The sequence below is a fragment of the Aethalodelphis obliquidens genome, unplaced genomic scaffold (genome assembly GCF_003676395.1).
Source record: "Aethalodelphis obliquidens isolate GAN/ISIS:26980383/991018 unplaced genomic scaffold, ASM367639v1 scaffold11, whole genome shotgun sequence".
Lineage (NCBI taxonomy): Eukaryota > Metazoa > Chordata > Mammalia > Artiodactyla > Delphinidae > Aethalodelphis > Aethalodelphis obliquidens.
In genome coordinates, this window is record NW_020837955.1 from 29999993 (window position 1) to 30017865 (window position 17873).

The 17873-nt window shown below is 41.4% G+C and overlaps 1 protein-coding gene across 11 annotated transcripts in view; it reads right to left on the reverse strand.

The window, feature by feature from the left end:
- The window catches only part of ABLIM1 (actin binding LIM protein 1), a 306271-nt gene that overhangs the window by 7130 nt on the left and 281268 nt on the right, over nt 1-17873 (reverse strand). For 3 of the 11 annotated variants that reach the window (XM_027112670.1, XM_027112674.1, XM_027112675.1), the window contains 4 exons: nt 7252-7299; nt 4102-4248; nt 1365-1456; nt 45-156 (listed from right to left, as the gene is read on the reverse strand). In XM_027112670.1, coding sequence (XP_026968471.1) covers nt 45-156; nt 1365-1456; nt 4102-4248; nt 7252-7299 — 399 coding nt within the window. Of the gene's footprint in view, nt 1-44; nt 157-1364; nt 1457-4101; nt 4249-7251; nt 7300-8978; nt 9084-17873 lie in introns of all 11 variants that reach the window. The other 8 variants (XM_027112671.1, XM_027112677.1, XM_027112681.1 and 5 more) reach the window with 5 other exon arrangements.

Consider the following 17873-nt stretch of genomic DNA (forward strand, 5'->3'; position numbering starts at 1 on the left):
TGGCCAGCTCCTGGCTCAGGGAAGGCGGTGGGTCTGCTGCTCACCTGAGTTGATGGCAGAATCATAGCGCCCGGTGGCCAGGGAGGACCTCTCCCGGCTCTCCCTCTCCTTCTCCATCTCTTCTTTCAGTATCAACTGGCCCAGGCCCGAGTTGAGCTATTCACAGAGAAAAGAAAAATGAAAGCGAAGCCCGCAATTACTTTTAGGGAACTGCAGTTTCTTTTTAGGAGAGCCTGCAAGAAGTTCCTGACTCTGGAGAGGGCTGAGGCATATTGTCCCAGAGCCTGGTGGCTCCCCAAAAGGTCAGCCAGGTCTTGGACCTTGAACCCACCATAGTCCCTTCAATGTCAAGGCTCTGTTGCCCTAAACCAGGCTCCACATCAGAAGAGTGTTCTCCCTCCTTTGCCCTCCCTGCAAAGCACCAGCAGGTAGACTCAGGAGGGCAATGTGTGAGTATGTACAGATTTTTGATGTGGGAAGGGAAGACTGGGGACAGTAGCCTTTAAAGATAAATTACACTGATTTGTTTAAAAACAGGGGAAAAAATAATGCATGCTCATTGTACAGATTCTAGAAAACCCAGAAGGAAAGAAGAACCCATAATCCACCACTCAGAGACAACCACCATTTACATGCTGATCTGCATCTATCCAGTAGTTTTCTACGCACATAATATACAAAACTGGGAACACATAATAAATGTAACTTTGTATCCTTATATAACTAGTATCATGTGCATTCCCCATATGATGAAGTATCTTTGGAAAATGACCCTTATTGGTAGGAGTTGATCATTTATTTCTAGGCTCCCTCAACCCCAGGCCTTCTGGGATGCTGTGGGCCTAGCTAGAGACGGAGTGTATAATGAGGATGTCTTAGTGACAGTCCATTTTATCCCCTCTCTCTTGGTCCAGATACACACACACAAGGTCCTATGAGTCCTGAGGAAAGACTTGGAGAAAGGCTCTTTCCCAAGGGAATCCCTTCAGCAGAGCCTGCGTGAGGGAAGGAAGGTGTTGTACCACCTCGGAGTGCACTCTGGCTTTACCTGGCCTTTCAGCATCCTTTCAACACATGCACCGCACACCCACACACCCCACACAGAGTCTCGCTCTCCTCGAAAAGGCCCAAACATTCCGTGTCTCTCTGACCTCCAGGTCACCTCTTCCAGAACCCGCTAAGTATCTGCCTTATTACAGTCACTAGATGCCCATCTTGTCTCTCCTACTGGACCGTAAGCCCCTGAGGGCTGGGAGTACCCTCTGCTAATCTTGGTGGCTCGCTCATAGCAATCATTCAGTAACATGGATTGACAGAAGACAGAACCGAAGTGAAGGCTGCAGCAAAGTAGTTTAAGGACAAACCTTCATTAATTGCTCCTCTTGTAGCTGCCGGCGTCTCAGCAGTTCCTCGTCGTCTTCCTCTCTGCCACTAGATCTGCGTCTCATGTCAGCTCCTAAGTCCACAGCAAAGACAACCTCTCACGTTAGCCCCACAGCAAGGGGAGCTCAAGGGACTAGTCCACCTGTGCTCAGCGTGTCAGGCGGGCAAAGTCAGCAGTGGTCTTCAACATTCGTGAACAACACATGGGCAAAAAGAGCCTGCCACCAGTTCAGCTGGTTTCTTGAGACAACGGGCCCCGTTCGACAAGCCAGTCCAAAAATGTGATTCAGTAAGGCATGCCTCCCAACAATCTGATCTGCTCAATTAGAACTCGGTTTGCCATTATGATTGGGTCTAAGTCATCCCACTGGCCACTGGTCAGAGCTTCCATAGTAGGTGGGAGGGGCATCTACGGTTATTATTTTCATGTCCCTGAGGTCATTGTTCAAATAGAGAGGAAGCCAGGTTCATCTAGATACCATCAAATAGGTAAGACAGTCTCTTGTGATGAATTTAAAAATCTTGTTTTCTTTTTCTGAATATTTAGGTTTGTCACCATACCATCACCCTGTCTTCTACCTCCAATAAATTCATTAAGAAGCATGCTTCAGTGGTTAAGACTCCACGCTCCCAATGCAGGGGGCCCAGGTTCGATCCCTGGTCGGGGAACTAGATCCCACATACATGCCACAACTAAGAGTTTGCATGCCACAACTAAGGAGCCCATGTGTCACAACTAAGGAGGCAGCAAGCCACAACTAAGAAGCTCTCAAGCCACAACTAAAGAGCCCACCTGCTGCAACTAAGACCCAGTGCAACCAAATAAATAAATATTTTTTTAAAAAAAGAAAAAAGAAGCATGCTTTATTTTTCTTTGAAGGGATGGGTCTCTAATGTTTCCTTGCTCTTAATCTTTCAGAAAATGGTCACAAAAGGGTTTTATACTAATGGGCCAATAAAAAGGGTTAATGCAGCTAAAAAGTTACTTATTTCAGTATAATAGAGCAGATCACGTACAATTTTTAAGCTTCCTGGAAAAGGGGAGATGGAGGGGAAAGGAGGAATCTGTCTGGATGTCTGGAAAATTAAGATAATTATCGCTTTTCCTAAGTGGCTTGGACTAATTTAGCTGTGGGAAGAGATAGGAAAGCCTGCTAATCTAATCAAAATAAACTCTAACTAATACCTTCAGGGTTTGATCAGTTGGATTAATGGACCAGAAGCTTTCTTCATTTTGGAACCCCAAACTATTTAGTGATGACAGTTGGTAACAACAAAATGTTAATTCTCCCCCAAAGTTTAGCTGTTTAATGTCCCTGCTATGCAACACGACTGAACTAGGAACCTCAGCGGCCCCAAGAACTGCCTGAAGGACGTGGACCAGCAGAATAAAAAAGCTGACGGCTGAGTCTTAGTTTCTAAAATCATGAATATCAACGTGAATTTTCTCTCTTTAATCTACACTAACAAAAATGAATAGACATAAGTTTTCAAGAACTAGATACATCTTAAGTCAACATAACGTATAGAATACTTGTGAATAAGGAACCCAGGAGGCATAATAGATTTTTCCTTCAACTATTTCTATAGATATCAATTGCTTTAAAATCCACTTCTATTGCCTGTAAAAGTTATTCCAAAAATAACTTGGCGAAAAATAGCAGGATGAAGAAAATTTGGGAATTTTGGAAAATTGAAGGCCTTTTAGGTTGTCAACAGAAATGTGATAAGATAGTCATATCTTTGTAAAGCTGACTCACTAAATTTTCAGTACTAGCTTCTGAGTTTGCTAATACCATTTTTTAGGGCCAAGTGATTTCACTAATGACAAAGCAGTAAACACACAGACAGTTCTAAAGCATAAATGTGTGGTTCAAAGCAAAGAATGAAACAGCTCCAATGTGACATTTTAGCACAGAAGCCATGGAAATGACAGATGTGAAATCATGTAACTTTACGTGAGTAATATTCCAGAACACCTGCTACTCTGTAACAGCCCTTCTTAGTAATGCAGAACGTGATCAGGCAAGAAAAATGAAAGAGCTTCAGTGTTAAGATTGGTTGTTAAGAGAATCGTAATTACAACCCAGAAATCGTCTAAAACAAACTTAATTCAAAGAAGTCACACTTCTGTGGACACTCAGTAAATCCACCCACTATGCTCTAACTATGTAGAACGAAGTTCTTGGCAGGAGGCTTTGATTCAACTATGTTCAAAAGAGTTACTGGGGCTTCCCTGATGGTGCAGTGGTTGGGAGTCCGCCTGCCGATGCGGGGGACGTGGGTTCGTGCCCCGGTCCGGGAGGATCCCACATGCCGCGGAGCGGCTGGGCCCGTGAGCCATGGCCGCTGGGCCTGCGCGTCCGGAGCCTGTGCTCCGCAACGGGAGAGGCTGCAACGGTGAGAGGCCCGCGTACCACAAAAAAAAAAAAGTTACTGACTTTACAATAATAACTGAGAGTCCACGCAAAACACCCGTTTTAGACCAGTTCTGCACCTCACTGGGCTTGGTTAGCACAAGGCTCTGGTGGTTGGGTTTTTGAAGCATTCTGCACACACGTTAACACTACCTTAGTTCTTTTCACTGTTCTAACTCTTGGTCATACTTTTCTTAAAAAGTCTTTACACTAGGACACATGTCCTTGCATACTTTTAAGCACTGCATCTTGAGATCTCCTAGCAATCTGTCCATGTGGCTTAGCTGCTACCGTTGCATACCTATGGCGGCAAGTGAGGGGGGACCAGGCCAGTGGTCCGTCTCAATCTTTGGTATCTCGCTGGGGTCTGGAGCCTGGGCTGCTGGGAACTTGGAAAACTTGATGATGTCTTCTGAAGACTTGCTCTGGGCTGCCAAGGCAGCTGCATCTGGATGGGAATCAGGGGCAGCTTAGCTAGCGGTCTGTAAGGTCATGATAGTATACAATCCTCTCACATAGTTTTCTCGTGCTCTGGCAAAAAGTGTGAACTCCAGAGAGCTGTTTATAACCGTTATCCATCGCCCCGTCACTAACAGTTCCTAGTGACAACTCGACTCACCCTCCTTACGTTCTGCCGGAAGCAAAGCTTCATTCTACATCTGTTCTACATCTGAAAAATCTCGTTCCAGAGCTGTGCTGTCCAATACTAGCTCGAGCCACACGTGGCTATTCACGTTTAAATGAACACAATTAAATAAAACAAACGATTAATAAAACTAAAATTCAGTTCCTCAGTGGCACTAGCCACATTTTATGTGATCCATACCTACACGTGATTAGCGGCTACTGTACTGGACAGTATAGTTATAGAACATTTCCATCATCCCGGAAAGTTCCACTGGACAATTCTAGAGCAATTAGAAATCTGAATCTAGTTAATTTGAAATTAAAGAGGTTAGTGAAAAGCATGACATTGTCACTTGACTGTAGGTGTTAATCGTAAGAGAGTTGGTTGGCTTTGAATTTTTGTGGCTTCTCAGCCACAAAAATATTGGTCCGGTTCATTTCAATCCTTGCCTATTGTATATGTGTCCTTGATTCCTAGGTGAAGTGGCAGCAGGAGAATCCACTGTCAGCTTGCAGGAATTTAGCCTTGAGACTTGGGTTTGCCATACCCACTCGCTGTTTTGTTCAAGGGGCTGCATATACAAATGAGTCATCCAGCTTTAAAACCACAAAAGCCAGAATAGGAGCAGCATGAGTTCGCAGTTCTTAATGGCTGTGCTGATAGGTGGAGTCATTGGCTTAGAGCCCCAGATGGAATCACAGAAGTGGAGCAAAACAAACCAGGTTAAATGGTCAGTCCCTGATTCTGGCTAATTCTGCAAGCTGACCTGGGATGTTACTAAACATTCCACAATATATTTATAATGCTATAAATAAAATTTGCCCCCCTCCCTGGGCTCACAGATTTTTAAATCTGGAAGTAACTTTTTGAACTTTCATCTCCAATTCCACATTTTTTAAGTAACTTTCTGGGTCTCAATTTGCTTAAGTAACTTGACTGAGGTCGCCCTACATAATAATAAGGGATAAATTCTCAGCCAGGCATGGAACAGTATTTTTCCTGAATTTCTAACCTCATGAGTATAAAAGATAAAATCAGCTTGGAAAACACTGCACACTATATCCTCTTCCTAAAGAAGGACTATATGTGTTAGCATATTAAAGACTAAGAAGTGTACTTTATTTAAGTCTAGCATTTTCCAAATGCACAGGGCATAGACACCAGTTTTTGGTATGACATCTATTTCTATCACAGAGAATTGCTCTTTTGCAGAATGTCCTTTGGGATGTACCGCTCTGGTTGTGCTACTCTTAATTACAAGAGACTGAAAGAAAGTAAAGAGTAAAGTCAATTTCACAAAAAGAAGCAAACTAATCCCTTCCAAATAAATAACCTAACATTATCCTATCTTTTTAAATCTTAAGTATTTGATTATTTTTATTTGGAGAGGCAGGGTCTTAGAGATTTTAGTATTTTAAAAAAAGTCTCTATAAACTGATAAATCAAACTGGGAATCTTATTCTTAAATTAAAAAATATATATATTTTTAAAGCCAGACTTCAAACAGTACTTACGCATTAGAATTGGTGAAGTCAGTAAACATTCACATGTTAATGAGTGGGTGAGAAGACATTAAACCATAAAAAAAAGCAAACAAAAACAAGGTTAAGAAACTTAAAAAAGCAAGCACATGGTGTAAACTCAAAAAAAAAAAAAACACACAGATAAAAAAAATCATAGTTCTAGAACCATTGCAATACATACATTCTTTTTCCCCTAGAATGTTGGCCTGAAATTTTTTTCCTTTTTGCATTTTCAACTCTATTTGCTTTTCATGTCATCCTAAGCCTTTAGGACTCATTAATGTCAACTGGATTCTAAAGGCAGCCTTCAAATTTCCAGGCACAATTTGTGTATAATTTTCTGAAATCACCTGGAGACCAGTCTTGGCTTTCTACCCATTCACAAAGATTTACAGCAGCTGAATCTATAGAGACCTAATAATGTTGGAGGGAAATGTGATTTACAAAGAGTAATATGATTTCCTGGGTTTAAAAATTCTATATTCCCAGAAAAGGAAAACACAATTACAAATCCACATCAGTGGTTCTTAGCTTGCAGGAATTTCAGAGACAAGCTGGCCTAATGTACTGGTTTTTGCAGATGAGAAAACTGAGGGACAGAGGTTACGTTTCTGATATCACAGAACCGTTTAGGTGAAGAGCTGGGATCAAGGCTAGGGCCTCTGTCTCAGCATGAGTCCCATCCCCTCTACCACAGGGTGCAGACATCTGCATGCTCCATCAGAAACTGGGGAACTGGACAGTCAGGCTGATGGAAGCTTGGTCAATTTAATGTTTTTTTGGCCACACAGCTTGCGGTATCTTAGTTCCCTGACCAGAGATCGAACCTGTGCTCCCTGCAATGGAAGCACAGAGTCCTAACCACTGGAACGTCAGGGAATTCCCTTGGTCAAATTAATTTTTAGGTAGCTAGCCTTCACTAGTTTTAATTAGTTAAACTAACTGCAAGCTCATCAAAATTATCAGAGAGATGGTTAAATTATTTGATGGCCCCCAAAAAAAGTCTTGTTAGGGAGTTTGTGAATTACTGTGTGACCGTATCTTTCCTTCTCTATGAGTGTAATGATACATGGTTTGATGGGCTCAGAAATAAGCTAGAAGTTTCCTAATCAAGCTAAGGGTTCTCTATCTAGGAAAACCGACTTCACAATATTTGCATCACAGGAGACCATAAAGGCATAATGCACTGGACGCCCCAGTTTGATTCTCAAAAGCAGCAGCAGGTAAGCCTTTCAGAGGACAGTGAAGAGTTCAGCTGACGTTGCTACTTAAAAGCTACGCGGAGGAAAGCGGGTTTTACCATGCTGTTTGTAGATGGGTGGTTTTCGGTAAATGTTGATCCCTTGATCTGTGGAAATGAAAAGCAAAGGTGTGTGATTACGGGGAGGCAACCAAGAGGCAAACCAAACTGAAGATTCTCCAACAAAAATAACCCAGAAGGTTAACTTTTGTATTACAAAGATTGAAGTTACTGGAAGAAGAAATTACAGGAATGAGTGAATTACTATAGACATGTGACATGGAATCCTTTGTAATACATCTTAGGATATAGAGAGATGTCATTCACTCATGAGCCATTTATTTCAAATATACACTTCACTAAAAGTGGGGTTAAAACAGGAAGAAATGCAAGCAGTGCAGATACTGTGATGGTGAGGAAGACATAACCAGTTTGGGGAAGATCCCCAAATTGCTACTGTCTCGAAATTGAGCTCCCAGTAGAGACCAGTGGCTCAATTTACTTTTCAACTAATGAGTGGAACAGTGGAAAGCGATGTAGTGAAAATTAAGAGTATATTTTTGTAAAACATAGAAACAATTTTTAGGTGCGAGGCTAGTCTGATGTATTGACAGGATGTTTGACAAAATCCTAGTTTGTATAGGCCAAATTTTACAAAAGAAAGGAAGAGTAAGGAGATGCCAAATATTATTCATATATTTATATAGGACCCCATTTGATTATGCAACCATTAAACTTTGACTGCAAATACTCAGTAGGTTTCAAAAGGTTTCCCCAGAATCTTGGGCACTGGATCCTGGTTGGGCATTCTTTATGAAAAAAGTTGCAAACATAAAACACTGATTTTCAAGGTTCGATGAAACTTCATTTATATGTATTTTTTAAAGGCAGTCCTATCTCAGTGGTATGAAGCCCATTGAACTTTCCTCTGTTCAAAGTTCTAGGTAAGTGTGGAATGCAAAAGAGAAAAACTACTACAGATTCCAAATATGTATGCTAACATTAACATAATGGGTAATTTATTAAACCACTTTCAGTAGCTAAAAGAAGCAAAACAATGTACTTCTGACGGAAAAATAATATCATGACTTCTGACGGCCAATCTTGCCTTCACAAAGATTGTGAGCTGACCCTAAATATTAAGATACTGATGGGTTCTGATTTTTCCAGTTCCTGATGGCAAATTACTATTTGTACCATGACAGCAAAGCTTATAGCACCAAGCCTAAATTGCAAGATGTCTCTGTGGGCTACGGAGGTGGTTAGTTAATTACACACTGCAGAAAGACCCTCCAAATGACCCAATTTTTCAGCTCCCTGAAAAGTCCATAAAAAGAATCTCCACACTGGAGACAAACAGATAAAATAAAAGTACTCTCAAGAACACTGTGGTTCAGTCTTTAGGCTGAGAAGGTAACTAGATTGCCATTGTGTTACACAATGACACTAAACCACAGAGTGGTATCTCAGAAGGTACTAACATAAGGGTAAAATTAAAATTTTTGTCAAAACAAGACAAAACGAAGCAACTCAACCCTTATTCCTTCACCCTCTGCCTCCCATCCCCCTTCAAAAATTTTAGAGAAAATGTAAACCTTCAATACAATCCTGGCATCTCCCATACAAAGCTTTTGAAAGGCCCTCTAGGTCAGGTCCTGCAATTTAGGGTTTGTCGGCTGTGAGCATCTCAATTAAAAGAGCATGAGAAATGGAGACGAGACAGAGGCGACAAGGCTACATTCTGCACGGTGACAGGACACCAAGACACAGACCATGTCAGCTCCTACCTGGAACATGGAAATGTTTAGGGGCCTGAGCGTAAGTTGGAGTGAGAGGGCGGCTGTCTGGCCGATAAGGGAGAGGGGAGTTCCGGCCGCTGGATGGCTCATTGCCTCCAATGAGAAGAATGGAGAAAACAAAATGAGAGAAGGGAGAGCAAGAAAGAAAACAAAGCTAGCATAATAAAAATTCAAAATGAACAAACCGGAAGGAGGTACATCAAAAAGGAGAAACCAAAGAAACAAACTCAGTTCATCAACTTGGCTCACAAAGGTGACTGGTATAAGGTTGAATTTTCCAAAAGAGAGATTTGAGTTCAAGTGGAACTAGGTTAAAAGCAGTGAGCGGTAAGATGCATCATTCCAATGGCATGCGGTTGAAGGCTGTGAGCTGGCAGCAAACTGATTAGATGGAAAGTACATTAAGAAGAATGGAAAGTCACTTGCTAATGATTCAGGGTCAGTCGTCAGATGGTTTACAACCCAAGCATGTAAAGGGGTGGGATATGCAAACCCAAAAACAATCACTTCCAGGCACAATGGCAGAGGCTGGCAATCAGAATCTATTTCTCTGAATGGGAGGCTGAGTCTGGGAACCTGTGTGGTCCTTCCTCTGAGCAACACAAAGTGCCTTCATTGCAGCCTATGTTTCTGTTGCTTCACTTTGAAATACACACAGTAGAGTCAGAGCCCTTTCTTCCAGGTACTTTGGGACCACTTACACTTCTCTCTACCTTTCTCTTAAAAGAAGCTCTACCCAGTCTAAAAATTCCATCAGTGAGACATTTACTGAGCATCTACTATGGCTGGGCAGTGAGCTTCGATTGAGGCTAAGTAGGTGAATGAGATGTGGTGCCTGGCTGCAAGGGGCCTCATCAGGGTCTACCTAAGGAGACAGACTTATAAGCGACAAGTACACGTAATACCACATAAGTGCTTACTCGGGGGTATGCGAAAAATTCTATGGCACTCACATGAAGGTACCATTGATTTTTCATAAAGGCTACAGAAAGATGCTAGAATTGAGTTGGTCATTGACAAGTAAGCTCACCAGGTGGATGGGTGGCTGCAGGGGTGAGAAGGTCCAGATTCTAGGGAGCTGGAACATCACGGGGAAGGAAGGGCCACGGTGTGTGGGAGCAACAGGACGGGCCTCTGTGGCTGGGCAGCACGGCGTTCTTGGAGGTGGGAGTGGGGAAGAGCCTGCAATGCGCTGCTGGGCTTGGCTGCAAAAGCCTTGAGGACCCCCCCCATAGCCACCATCATTCCCTCGGATAAGAACTGCAGGGTGAACTGAGACTTGTGCAAAATCGGAAAGAGATCAGCTCTTACCCTACTGTCCTCCTTCCCCACGACTGAGCGAACATCCGTGCAAGAATACACCAGAAGATATAGGACTATCAAAAGTTAATGAATTAGTAAGGTAATTACTTTTATGATTGAGCTGTAAGGGTTCTTTACATATTCTGGATAACAAGTTTCTTATCAGACATATGATTTGCAAATATTTTCTCCCACTTTTTCGTTGTCTTTTACTTTCTTGATAGTGTCCTTTGAAGCACAGAAGTTTTAAATTTTGATTAAGTCCAATTTATCTATCAGTTAAGGCTAACAATTTTAAATAAATCACAGATCTTCAGAAAATAGAGCAGGAGTCAATTTTTTTTTTTTTTTACTTTGTCGTAAATTTTTTTTTAATTGAGATATAACTGACATATAACATTATATTAGTTTTAGGTATACAAGAGCCAATTTCTTCAAGTAAATCAAACTGTTCTAAATCTGGCCAGTAATGCATGAAAGATGTCAATTGCTGGAGTCTCAAAATAACACGTTCAATAGGGTTTTAAGTTTTTGATATGTATAGTTTTAGATAACCAGAGCACAGATCTGTACCAAATGGGCAGTAAGATATTCCGAATATGAGATCTGAATTTGTTACTGTCTCAGATTTCGAGTCCAGGTTTTTGGTTATCATGTTCTAAAACTTTTGTCCTTTTTTCTTTTTTTGTTTCAAGAGTCAGTTTAGCATCTGGCTCCCAATATATCATAACGCTGACTTTACTAGAGTGAGATATTAGCTCCTAAAAATTATGAAGCTTCACCTACAGCCACTGATCTATTAAAGAGCTCATTTAAAGAGAGAGTGACGTCATTTCCTATCACTCTCCTAAAGAGAAATAACCAGCTCACGTCTGAAAAAATTAATATAAAAAACGCAGGTAGAGGCAAGCAGGGGGAGGAAGAATACAGTTTACGTTTAGAAGAAAATCCTGCTTTAACCCTAAGGCTGAATCAGAACTAGATCTCATTTACCTCTGTGTGTTCAACACAGTGCCTGGCCACGACTAAGGGCTTAATAAATGTCTGTGAATGAATGACTGAAGTAGGCCAACTAATTAATTCTACAGCAATGAATGACCTAATTTAGTGAGCACCACTGCAGGATCAACCATCATCTTTCTCTTAATTATAGGCAGCCGGATGCTAGGACACAGCAATGGGATCACAATAGTACCTTTTTTCTTTTTTTTTAAAATAGCTTTCCCTAGAGTTGATCCTTAATAACCCCAATTTAATTGTTTCACTTCAGAAGAATTCTTTACTCCTACAAACACTAGAAATTATTCACAAGAGTAATCCATAATTAAAAAAAAGAATAATTCTTGTGGGCTATTCTCAAAGGAAGTTCTAGAGAGACAACTTTCTTGCTTTATTTGAGTTTTTTTTTCCTGAAGACCTTGCCTATCCTGAACACTGGTGCTACTGCTTTGAAACCATACTGCTCCCTGCCCTTAATCCTGCACCTCTAACCTTCCTGTACTTGTAGAACATCAGATTTTCGGGGGAGAGAAATGTTCTCACAGGTTTTGCTTATAATATCCAATCAGATGAAACTCCATTAAATTTGTTCTGATAGTTACTAGCCAGGGTCACGCACACACAAAAATAGCTGCATATATGGGACATCAAGGTTTAAGGTCATTAGAATTAGCATTTGCCCAAGTATTCTATCATTAAGATGCTCTGCTGCCCAGTGGCAGTAGAAGCCCATCACTTCCATGGCTGACGGCTCTCAAAGGCTATGGAATGACTGTCTGACTTCCCAAAGGGTGAATTCTGGCTGAATGCTGTCTCCAGCTAGGCAGAGTTTTTTACTTAGCAGCATATCTTCGGCAACCACTGACCTTTCTAGTGGCTAGAAAAAACGCTAGTATGTTCAAGTCTTTGTAAGTAGATTTAACTCTATAATCATTTAAAATCTCCCACGAGACATTTGAAAACACTAGGTAAACAGCTACTCAGCAACACACCCATCTAAGTGATCCTGCATAGTATGATTTCTACACATCACAACGGCTCGTTGGGGAAAAGGTCTCAGGGTACATAATGTTGCTAGGTACCAAATTCTTAGTCCTTGAAATGCAAAAGGCATTAAAAATTTTGGCATTAACAAAAAAATTCTCAAGATGAGGCGTTTTCTAAGTTAAACACCCTTTCTTTAAGTGATAAAACGTTTCACTCTATCCTGGATGGAAATGACTGATGGAGGCCCTAAAAGGTTATTTTCGTGCGTAGTTCATTACTCAGGCAAAGTGATGTATAAGCCATCAGATGAAATATCATATACGGAAGGTACCATCGTCATCATCATCATCTATCAGCCTGGTGTTGACGTTGTTTAAAAATAACATAATAGTGTATATATCATATAATAGTGTATATATCACACTCATAGCCATTTTGTTCCTTTAAATAAGTCCTTGCATTGGTTCATCTAAGTTGTTAGTGATCTCAGCTCCTGGGGTGAGAAGCTACTGTATATATAGGTATACATTTCTTGGTCTTCATTTTCAGCTCCTTCCAAGTCAGCCCAATAGGCCAATTTTTCAGTCCTTGGGAGATCATTCACTGGAAGGATTCCCACTGTACTTAAATTCAAACGCTCTGTCCAACTTTTATTCTTCTTTTCGCCACCATGAGAGCCTCAGTGACAAACTCTAAGACAAGTCAATCTAAATGGTAATGCTTGTGTCTGCTGTGGGAAACGGCTGGCAACACTTAGCTTCTGGACTCTAAGTGCTTATGTTTCAAAATATAAATTCTGAGGGGACCTTAAAGTTGGCAGCAACTAGAATGTCATGACAGAGTTTCAAGATTACTGGTCCTTGTCTAAAGCTTCAATAAACGTTATGGTTTCCTTCAGCAAGTGTCAAATACATATTTGCATCATAGCAACTCATATCTATGGCAAAACAAGGAAGATTTCTTTCAAAGAGACTTAATATATGTAGCCCTCCTGTTTGCAAATCTGATTCATGGACACAGAAGGAAATATCTAACAGTATTTCAAAGGGAAAGGAAGAGAAACTGTGCAAACATGGCACAAAACCCAAAACAAGGTGAAAATAGTTTTTCCAAATAGGCATGCACTTGTCCAAATGGCCCAACAATAATATACTGATATAGAATGAAGCTGCAAGGAAGGTCAGAGAACAGAAATAAAAAACACAATGGAAAACGAGATGGGCATTACAGAGAACGGATGGGGAAGCCAATGAGATAGAGAGAAAGCTGATGATGTGCATCTCAGCTCTACACCCATGCAGGTGTCCTCAGCTCTGTGGACCCTGAGGGCCTGGGCCACATGCGTCTGAAATAAGGGCCAAGAATTGGACTTGGGCAGTGGGAGGTGGGCTTCTGGCTGCCAGAGGGGCAAGAGGACCCCAGCTTTCAGCTACACCTTCCTGAGATGGACATCCTACCCTGGGGTCCTCAAGCTCCTTGGCTTACGTTTGTTTTAAAAATAATTTCCCTGAGGTTGCAAAACAAGCTCCAAGATAAAGAGTGAATGTTCAAATGAAGAGCCATGGAAAACCCTGGGAGACTTTGCTCTTTAAAGATATCTTAGATGTGTTTCTCTAATGGCCATACGTTCCCCCTGGACTGGAGAGGAGTTTCATGTAAACGGATACATGTCTTTCAAAATAACTAAGACGTAATTCTTTGCAGAATCCGTATTTAGCTATTCAACTAAACTAGGCTTTTAAAGCAATATCTTTAATATACAAATTCTGCATGATTGATTTTGTAGTTTAGCAAAAAGCTGATTTTAAAACTAAGCATATACTGTTATGCACATTATATTCTGTATCTGAAGTATATAAACTATTTCATCTGAACAAACTGTAGGCATATATCCAGTAAAAAGAAAATGGGAGAGAGACCATTAGATATTTTTTAAGCGTAAGCTCGAAGTAACAAACTATTGCTTTCTATAATTTAAACCTATACTATTTGACTGTGTATTTCGAATTCAGACTGAAAAAAAGAAAAGATTGTGTATCTACACTTTTAATAAAGCATTATTTAGGCACACTGAAGTACTGTAATTTTCCTAACCACTTATTAGTTCTATTGAAAAGTTAATTTTGTAGTTTAAATGCCTGAAAGTAGCTGTTTGTCTTGGCCTCCATAAGAATGCAATTTTCTAGTTAAAAAGAGATGGAAAATAAAAGTTTGCTTTAAAAATTATACTTCGTGTATAGCATTTAGACCGAAACACACCCCCCTCATAGGAATGAGGGATGGGAAGGCTTGGGGTCTATCTAGTCCTGGTGCTGCCACTTCCTAGCTGTGAGTCCTTGGCCGGGTCACTTAACCAGGGCCTCAGCTCTTCGTCCACCCCCATGCCTGCCCCCTGCTACTTTACTTCATAGGGCCGCTGTGAAGAGTGATGGACTGATGCAACCGGAAGTGCTCTAAGAACACCATGCCAAGGGGGAAATCACAGAGGGACCAGAGTTGAGTGCTCACTACACACCAGGGCATTTCACCTTGCCAACTACTAATAGGCGCTTGCCATGTACCTCTATAAGGATGAGATCATGAGCCGCAGCAGCTGCTGACCTTCAACACCCCCTGAAAGGAGTTCAGGGTGGAGATCGGGAACGAGGCACTCTGTGCTCTGGGGAGAACTGACAGGACAGGTCTTCAGAGAGTTAGATACTTTCAGGAGAAGATTTTATGAGCCCAATTCTTGCATCTCCTCGTATCTAGAAAAGCACTAAAATCCTTCATGGTGACATCTGCTCCTCAAGACTAACAGAATCCTTCTGCAAAAAATATGTGCCTGATCGCATGGACTCTCCCTTCACCAGAATCACATCTATACTGACCTTCCCCCTACCTCTCTGGAGCAGTTTCTCAGAGCTATCTGCAGTGCTGTCTCCTGGGCTATAGCCCTCATTTTGCCCCCAATAAAATTTAATTCACAGCTCTCACGTTGTGATTTTTTTTTTTTCAGTTGACAACCTCACACACCCCAATACCCTAGGAGAGGTTTCATAGATGAGGCAAGTGGCACTCAAAAGGTTAAGTCTACATTCCAAGGTCCCATAGCTAGCATGTGACAGAGATAATATTCAAAGCCGGGACTCCAGTGTCCACATGGGTGCCCATCTCGCCATAAGGCTGTGCACAAGCACGAGGTATTGAGTCTTGATATTTTGTGATGTGTTATTTGTATAAACTCTGTATAACTTTATAGGGTACATGACAGTTTTCTTCCTACACAAAGTAGCTTTCTGAAAGATGAAATATATAATAACCGAATAAGGCAGTTTACATTTTAATGAATTAAAAAAATGTATTTTCCCTTGTATATTAGAAACAAAGAAACAAAAATCTTAATTTGGCCAAGGGCTTCTATATTAAAGTCTCTTTAAAATACATCTCTGAAGTTTTTTTCAATAATTTCTTATGGTTTTATAGACATTCTCTAAAGTATCATCTTGACATCTAAATAATAAAGGTCTTTCCTCCCCCAAATACTAATTAGCAGTAATAATTTTAAATAACCTGTCAAGAATTTTAGAAAGTGCTGCACCTGCTGAAAAATTTCTTTGCTAGTGGCAAACGGTATGTGTCTTCAAATAAGCTTGTCAGCAATGTTATTTTTACAGCACAGAAAATGCTAAAATCGCATGCTTGTAAAATGACTGCAAAGGAAATTCAGTCAAAGAGCACAACACTTAGGCTGCTTGAGAAAGGGTTAGTGATGTGAGCTCTTGGAACTCGGGGTTAGAATCCCTTCGGTCTGTCTTAAGACCCATGACAACATCTGTGCTTGCCTGCTACTCCCTCCTTAAGGTATTCTCTTTGGTTAATTTGGTTCAAATCAAGACTACGGAAAAAGCTCCTACTTATTTTAAATTTGGGGCTCTTGGCTCGATTGAGAATGGCCACGGAAACATAACAGACAATGAGAACAATGGGAACGGCATAGAGGGAAGGGCAGAAATGGGCAGGAACAGACAACAGAAGGCAAAGTCCCTGTTCTCCATCATGCAGACATCAGGACAGGTCAAAGGAAGATTACTCTAAGGGTTGTCTCAAGGAGATAAATTTAAGTTACGTTGCCATAGATCTTTCATCCCGTCCAAACATTTTAATATTGTTACGTGGTTAAGTGGCTTATCACCATTAAGACAACTTTGGAACCCCTGTTGCTGAATACTGTTGTGTTTTGCTGAGCCATAACATATATGAAAACCAGGAAGATTCCCCAGATATATATTATATTTTGCTTTTGACCAGAGAAAAACAAAATAATAATATATATTTTTCTTAAGCAGTAGCTAACAAATCTCAGGGTCTCAAACATATTTCCTGTTTCTTCATCTAGAGCCCTTTAGAAATGACATATTTCTCCTAACGAGAGATGCTATGCCAGTTCTAAGACACGGCTGGGTGTAGCCATGACACACGCAGGCATGCTGAGAAGTCCAAAGCTCGGAGCTGACTCTTGGAGATGCACCTTATTAGCCTTCCCCGGGTACTAATAAATCTCTGCTATGCAGGGTGCTGCCTGGAGAAGCCTGCCTCCTTACCTTTGATATGGGGAAGGAAGTGGTGTCGGAAAGGGGAGTTGGGGCGGGAGTCGCTGTGGCCGGAGCTGAGGCTGCCGGTGTGCAGGAAGGACCTCTGCACACCAGGAGACAGCAGCTCTGTGCAGCAAGGATCAGGGGCAGGACACGGTGCAAACAGAAAAGAAGAGCACAAATTAACACACGAGCAGGGACAACGCCATCGTTCCAAGGGAGAAAAAGAAATAAAGAATGTTAATCAAGAGTCTGAAAAAGGAGGAAGGAAAAGGGGTTAAGAAGGCACCTACGAAGGGTTACACAAAGTGGGGAGAGTCTGCAAACAGGTTCAGGTCAGTACAGAGTTCACTCTCCGAGGATAAATGGTTTTAGTGGGAGGGAACGGCCACCAGAAGGTTCTGTCAGGATGACACCAGCTACCACTGAGCCAGGACTGGGCACGTCACTTAGACTCCACCATAGCTGTTTTTAAAAGGCACCTGACAAAACAGAACCCTCTGAAACACATGTACAAAACCGACAATCATTTCAAGAACCTTGCAAAGAAATACTTATACGTAAGGGTCAGATTCTTTGTTTTTTAAGCTGCAAATGTCTCCTACTGCAAGTTTAATTTTACTTCTCCTATGTAGAAGGGAAACCTGTCTGCATCCCCTGGGTAGCAAAGAGCTACCTGTGATCTTGAGAATTGGGTAGTGGTAACACCAGGGGAGCTGGAAACTCAGTTATGGACCGTTAACCTAAGCCCAGACCTAAGGACGTGCGTCATCCTCTGGTATCTAGAACGTGTGGAGTGGATACTCTGAGGTGCTCTGTGCTGACCATGACTATGCTAGCAGAGCCCCATCTCGAAAAATAATTATGAGCCCTAACAACTGACATCACGCATGTCCATAACGTATTGTGAAGGGGGAGGAGAAGTGCTTAGAATGGGGAATGTTCTACAGGCTCTTGGCATCAGAACCATGACTAGAACAGAGGAAAACTTTCTACTGCCCAATGAGGACATGACCTTTTA